The sequence below is a fragment of the Mauremys reevesii genome, linkage group 25 (assembly GCF_016161935.1).
Source record: "Mauremys reevesii isolate NIE-2019 linkage group 25, ASM1616193v1, whole genome shotgun sequence".
Lineage (NCBI taxonomy): Eukaryota > Metazoa > Chordata > Testudines > Geoemydidae > Mauremys > Mauremys reevesii.
In genome coordinates this window covers 13,786,659-13,793,868 of record NC_052647.1, presented here as the reverse complement: position 1 = coordinate 13,793,868, position 7,210 = coordinate 13,786,659, and the positions used below count along the sequence as shown (strand labels likewise).

General features: G+C 55.8%; 1 protein-coding gene across 1 annotated transcript in view; it reads left to right on the top strand.

Annotated features, from left to right (window-relative positions):
• The first annotated feature begins 6,063 nt into the window (after positions 1 to 6,063).
• Positions 6,064 to 7,210, top strand: part of LOC120391248 (golgin subfamily A member 6-like protein 22) — a 17,058-nt gene continuing 15,911 nt past the window's right edge. The window contains exon 1 of the mRNA XM_039514727.1: positions 6,064 to 6,135. Coding sequence (XP_039370661.1) covers positions 6,064 to 6,135 — 72 coding nt within the window. The remainder of the gene's footprint in view (positions 6,136 to 7,210) is intronic.

Sequence of the window (7,210 nt, the reverse complement as noted above, 5' to 3'; positions counted from 1 at the left end):
ATGGGGAACTGTGGCCAATGGGAGCTTTGGGGGTGGTATCCACAGGCGAGGGCAGCACGCAACAGAGCCCCCTGCCCCATCCTACCCCAAGGAGCCACTGCCAGACATGCTGGCCACTTCTGGGACCCTGCCTTAGCCCCGCTGCGCGCTGCTGCCACCCTGGAGCCACTCGAGGTAAGTGGCACTGGGCCAGAGCCCACACCCCAAACCCCTCCTGCACCCCAACCCCCTGTCCTGAGTCCCCTAACCCCATGCCTTGAGCCCCCTGCCACACCCTGAGCCCCCTCCTGCACCTTATCCCCTTGCCCTGAGCCTCTTCCTGCAAACTGCATCCCCTCCCACAGCCTGCACTCCCTTCCACACCCCAACTCCCTGCCCCAGCCCTACATTCATGGACCTGCATACAATTTCCCCACCCAGATGTGTCCTCCGGGCCAAAAAGTTCACCCACTCCTGTTTTAGACTCAGCAGACTGTGTAGATTTGGTGATCAAAGACTCTAATTGAGACTTAGGTGCACAAAACCTAAGCTGTTGGGAACTCTCTGTCTTCTCACTGTGTTTTTGTGGGGACTGAACTGTTCAGATTTTAATTTGTTTTCTTTATGTTTAAACATAAATAAAATAATGTCTTTGGATCATAAATTAGCCATGTTAGGCTGTAAAAATTAGATTAGTATTTGTTTCTTTATCATAAGATTTTATAAAGTTATTTAATTAAATTCATTTCTTTAGTTCCTTTTGGGACTTGAAAATGGGAAGGCTGATGCTGTGCAATCCTTGCTGAAAATTCTTAGAGACTGAACTGTGGGTCTGACTCTAGCTACTTTTCTATAGGAGTTGTTTGTTTTTTTCCAGGCACTGGAGAAGGGCAATGAAGTGAACCCTAACCCACCCAAAGGTTACAAAAGCATGTGTGTGTTGTCTTTTTCGTTTTGTTTTTTGAAGCTGGGAGATTGGAGCATACCATTCTTAGGCATCTTGAGAGCCTAAATGATATGAAAAAAATGGTTCACTGGTATGTTACTGTGATTGCTACTAAATCAGTTTTGGTTGAACCTGTGGTCAGTGGTGGATTAATGCATGGGGCCTGTGCCCAGTGGCCCCAGACAATTTGAGGGCCTCCGCAGGAGCGCTGGAACCCGTGTAGAAGTGGGGCGGGCCACCAGTGCCAGAACTGCAGCCCTGCCCAATGCTCTGCCTCGTCCCTGAGGCCCCACCCCTTGCTCCCCATCTTCTCGCAAGGCCCTGCCCCTATGCCAGAAGCCAGAGCCAGGGCATGGTAAGAGTGGCCTGGCCTGGGCTCCCTGGGCAGCTGTGGAAAGCCCTGGACCCTCCACCTGCCCTGGCCAGAGGGCCTGAGAACAGCCACCAACATGTGTCCCCGCCCACCAGGACATCCCACCCACTGCAGGTGGAGGGTCTGGGGCTCCCCACAGCTGCCCGGGCACCCTAGGTGGCTCTTACTATTGCCTGGCTCTGGCTTCTGGCCTCAGGTGGGACGAGGCGGATTAGGGAGGGCAGGGCCCCATGTCCAGGTGGGGGGCTAAGCCCACCTCAGCCCCCCACAGTGAAGAGGCTGGCACCACTGGCAGGGGTTGTGCCTGCCTGAGGTTACTACACCCACGTTAAAAAGTGGGCAGGTGTGGTGCCCCGGTCCCCAGGTATGGGGGGCCAAAATGTTCTTTGTGCCCTGTGCCTCAATAAATCTTAATCCACCTCTGCCCATAATCTACTGATACGACTGTACAGGAAAAGAGCTGGAAGATAATTTTGGGGATGTTTAGGAATATGTCATTGCAACATCAGATCTGACCCTTTTTAAATGTCACTTTAAAATTAAAGTTAGTTTAAACATGTAATGCTTTTCAGATGGAGAGAAACGTACCACTGATAAACTGAACCCCAGGAAGAACTTGTGCCAGAACAAGTGACTCAGAAACCGGGCTCAGTGAGAATGGCCTTCCCGCACGCAGCAGACGGGCTAGTGTGACACCGGGGCACTTGCTGCACCCCCACAGGCACCTCACTCCAGCCCTGCCACCCGCCTCCGCCCGGCCCCGCTGCTGGGGGGCTCTCACAGGGCAGGTCGCCAGAAATTACAAGACGGTGTTGAGCAGCTGGGTGGGCCGAGGAGACGTGGAGAGGGCATTGTGGGAGAAGTAGTGTTCCCCCAGCCTATAGCTCGCATCAGCCCCTGCAGGCACCATGGGAGCTGTAGTGTCTCCAGGCCTATATCTCCCATCGGCCATTGCGGGCCCCTCGGAATCATGGGAGCTGTAGTCTCCAGGCCTATATCTCCCATCGGCCATTGCGGGCCCCTCGGAATCATGGGAGCTGTAGTCTCCAGGCCTATATCTCCCATCGGCCATTGCGGACCCCTCGGAACCATGGGAGCTGTAGTGATTCCAGGCCTATATCTCCCATCGGCCATTGCGGGCCCCTCGGAACTATGGGAGCTGTAGTCTCCAGGCCTATATCTCCCATCGGCCATTGCGGCCCCCTCGGAACCATGGGAGCTGTAGGCTCCTGGCCTCCGTGCCGTGTGAGGCCGGAAGCAAAAGCAGCTCTGGCCGAGTGATGGCGTCATGGGGAGAAGGTCGGAGGAGCAGGCGGCAGAGCTGCCACGTGAGGCCAACAGAGGAGCTTGGGCGCCTCTCGGGCCCCGCTCTGCGCCCGGAACCCGCCGGCTGGTGTGTAACAGTTGTGTGGGGTCATGCGGGGCTTTCCTGCCTCCAGGCGGCGGGACAGTCACTCCCCGGAATGTCCTCCCGCTCCCAGCTGCAGCCAGTGCCACCCCACCCCGCTGCACCCTGCCTCTCCCCCCCCACCAGCTAGGCGTACGCAGGGGAGTCCGGGGGGGCGGCGTCTCGCCCCCTGTGCGGAGCAGCCCCGCAGGGGAGCTCCAGCATTTTCGAGCCAATTTGGTGCCTTCTCCTGCATTTTGGAGTTATTTTTAGGGTTGGGGTTGGGGTTTGGTTTTGGTTCTGGGTTTGGGGTTTTGGTTTTGGGTTGTGGGGTTGTTTTTGGGTGGGGGTGGGGGTTGGGTTTCGGGTGTGGGGGGGGGGTTGGGTTTGGGTTGGGTGCGGGTGGGGGTGGGCGTGGGGGTCAGGGTAGGGGTTAGGGTCGGGTCAGGGTCGGGGTTAGGGTTAGGGGGTTAGGGTCAGGTTAGGGTCAGGGTTAGGGTTAGGGTTAGGGTTTTTTTCGGCGCGTAGGGACTAAAAAATTGAATAGGGGTGGGGGTTGGGCTGCCGCTAGGCGTATGCAGGGGGGTTAGGGTTAGGGGTTAGGGTTAGGGGTCAGGGTCGGGGTGGGGTTGGGGTTGGGGGTAGGGTTAGGGGGTTAGGGTGGGGTGAGGGTGAGGGGTAGGGTGAGGGTTTGGGGTCAGGGTCAGGGGGTTAGGGGGTTAGGGTGAGGGGTAGGGGTAGGGTTAGGGGTCGGGTTAGGGGGTTAGGGTTAGGGGGTTAGAGGGTGAGGGTTAGGGGTGAGGGTTAGGGTTCGGGTCAGGGTAGGGTTTAGGGTTAGGGTCGGGTTTAGGGTGAGGGTGAGGTTAGGGTCAGGGTGAGGTGTCGGGGTCGGGTTTAGGGTGAGGGTGAGGTTAGGGTCAGGGTGAGGGGTAGGGGTAGCGTCAGGGGTCGGGGTCGGGGTCAGATTTAGGGTTAGAGTTAGGGTTGGGTTTAGGGTCAGGGTTAGGGTTGGTTTAGGGTTTAGGGTTAGGGGTGAGAGTTGGGGTCAGGGTCAGGTCGGGGTGATGGTGAGGGTTTGGGGTGAGGGTTAGGGTTGGGTTGGGGTTAGGGGTAGGGGTGGGGGTGAGGGTGAGGGTAGGGTTAGGGTGAGGGTTTAGGTTTAGAGTGTAGGGGTGGGGTGGGGGTTAGGGTGAGGGTGACGGTTAGGGGCCGCTTAGGGTTAGGGGTTAGGGTTAGGGTCAGGGGGTTAGGGGTAGGGTCAGGGTTAGGGGTCAGGGTGAGGGTGAGGGGGGTAGGGGTTAGGGTTAGGAGGTTAGGGTGAGGGTCGGGTTAGGGTTGGGGTCGGGGTCAGGGGTAGGGTTTAGGGTTAGGGTTTAGGGTGAGGGTTAGGTTAGGGTTAGGGGGTTGGGGTGAGGGGTTAGGGTTGGGGTGAGGGGTTAGGGTTAGGGGGTTAGGGGTAGGGTTAGGGTTGGGTTAGGGTCAGGGTCAGGGGTAGGGGTAGGTTAGGGTTAGGGGTTAGGGGTAGGGTTAGGGTTGGGTTAGGGTCAGGGTAGGTTAGGGGTTAGGGTTGGGGGAGGGGTTAGGGGTCGGGTTAGGGGTGAGGTTTAGGTTAGGGTTAGGTTAGGGTTGGGGTCGGGGTCAGGGGTGAGGGTTTGGGTTAGGGGGTTGGGGTTAGGTTAGGGCTAGGGTGAGGGTGCGGGTTAGGGGTTTAGGGTCAGGGTCAGAGTAGGGTCAGGGTCAGGTTGGGGTAGGGTTGGGTTAGGGTCGGGTTTAGGGTTAGTGTTAGGGTTAGGGGGTTAGGGTTAGGGTTAGGGACACGAAGGGTAATGCACAGAGCATTTCCTGCATGGAGCAGCAGTGACACCGTGTGGCCACGCAGAGTAATGCACAGAGCAGTTCCTGCATGGAGCTACAGTGACACCATGTGGCTACGCAGGGTAATGCTCAGAGCATTTATCGCGGAGCAGCAGTGACACCATGTGGCCACACAGGGTAATGCACAGAGCAGTTCCTGCATGGAGCAGCAGTGACACTGTGTGGCCATGAAAGGTAATGCACAGAGCAGTTCCTGCATGGAGCAACAGGGACACCGTGTGGCCACGCAGGTTAATGCACAGAGTATTTCTCACGGAGCAACAGACACGCCGTGTGGCCACGCAGGGTAATGCACAGAGCAGTTCCTGCATGGAGCAGCAGTGACACCGTGTGGCCACTAAGGGTAATGCACAGAGTAGTTCCTGCATGGAGCTACAGTGACACCGTTTGGCCACGCAGGGTAATGCACAGAGCAGTTCCTGCATGGAGCTACAGTGACACCGTGTGGCCACGCAGGGTAATGCACAGAGCATTTATCGCGGAGCAGCAGTGACACCATGTGGCCACACAGGGTAATGCACAGAGCAGTTCCTGCATGGAGCAGCAGTGACACTGTGTGGCCATGAAAGGTAATGCACAGAGCAGTTTCTGCATGGAGCAACAGGGGCACCGTGTGGCCACGCAGGGTAATACACAAAGCAGTTCCTACATGGAGCCACAGTGACACCGTGTGGCCACGAAAGGCAATGCAGAGAATTTCTCACGGAGCAACAGACACACCGTGTGGCCACGCAGGTTAATGCACAGAGCACTTCTCACGGAGCAGCAGTGACACCATGTGGCCACGCAGGGTAATGCACAGAGTATTTCTCATGGAGCAACAGACACGCCGTGTGGCCACGCAGGGTAATGCACAGCGCAGTTCCTGCATGGAGCAGCAGTGACACCGTGTGGCCACTAAGGGTAATGCACAGAGCAGTTCCTGCATGGAGCTACAGTGACACCGTGTGGCCACGCAGTGTAATACACAGAGCAGTTCCTGCATGGAGCTACAGTGACACCGTGTGGCCACGCAGGGTAATGCACAGAGCAGTTCGTGGATGGAGCAGCAGTGACACCGTGTGGCCACAAAGGGTAATGCACAGAGCATTTCTCTCAGAGGAACAGTGACACCATGTGGCCACATAGGGTAATGTACAGAGCAGTTCCTGCATGGAGCTACAGTGACACCATGTGGCCATGCAGGGTAATGCACAGACCATTTCTCACGGAGCAGCAGTAACACCGTGTGGCCACGCAGGGTAACGCACAGAGCAGTTCCTGCATGGAGATTCAATGACAACGTGTGACCACGCAGGGTACTGCACAGAGCACTTCTCACGGAGCAGCAGTGACACCGTGTGGCCACAAAGGGCAATGCACAGTGCAGTTCCTGCTTGGAGCCACAGTGACACTGTGTGGCCATGAGAGGTAATGCACAGAGCATTTCTCACAGAAACAGGGACACCATGTGGCCACGCAGGGTAATGCACAGACGATTGCTCACGGCGCAACAGACACGCCATGTGGCCACGCAGGGTAATGCACAGACGAGTTCCTGCATGGAGAGTCAATGACACCATGAGACCACGCAGGGTAATGCACAGAGCAGTTCCTGCATGGAGCTACAGTGACACCGTGTGGCCACAAAGGGTAATGCACAGAGCATTTGTCTCAGAGGAACAGTGACACCATGTGGCCACATAGGGTAAAGAACAGAGCAGTTCGTGCATGGAGCAGCAGTGACACTGTGTGGCCACAAAGGGTAATGCACAGAGCATTTGTCTCAGAGGAACAGTGACACCATGTGGCCACACAGGGTAATGCACAGAGCAGTTCCTGCAAGGAGCAGCAGTGACACCGTGTGGCCACTAAGGGTAATGCACAGAGTAGTTCCTACATGGAGCAGCAGTGACACTGTGTGGCCATGAAAGGTAATGTACAGAGAATTTCTCACGGAGCAACAGGGACACCGTGTGGCCACGCAGGGTAATGCACAGAGCAGTTCCTGCAAGTGGCAGCAGTGACACCGTGTGGCCACGCAGGGTAATACACAGAGCAGTTCCTGCATGGAGCTTAGGGGTTAGGGGTTAGGGTTGGGTTGGGTTGGATTAGGATTAGGGTTAGGGTTTAGGATTAGGGTTAGGGTTAGGGTTAGGGTTGGGGTTGGGGTTAGGGTTAGTGAGGTGAGGTGAGGGTGAGGTGAGGTGAGGGTTAGGGTTAGGGTTTAGGTTAGGTTAGGTTAGGGGTTAGGGTTGGGGTTGGGGTAGGGTAGGGGTAGGGGTTGGGTTAGGAGTAGGGGTAGGGTAGGGGTTAGGTTAGGTTTAGGTTAGGGTTAGGTTAGGGTTAGGTTAGGTTAATTAGAAGTTAGGAGTAGGTTAAAGGGTTAGGGTTAGGTTAGGTGTAGGGGTGAGGTGAGGTTAGGGTTAGGTTAGAAGAAGAAGAAGTTAGGTTAAGAAGAAGAAGAAGGGTTAGGTTAGGTTAGGAAGGTTAGGGGTTAGGTTAGGTTAGGTTTAAGAAGAAGAAGAAGAAGGTTAGAAGAAGAAGGTTAGGTTAGGTTAAAGAGGTTAGGGGTTAGGTTAGGGGTTAGAAGGTTAAAGAAGAAGTTAGGTTAGGGTAGGGTTAGGGTTAGGGGTTAGGTTAGGTTAGGGGTTTAAGATTAGGTTAGGTT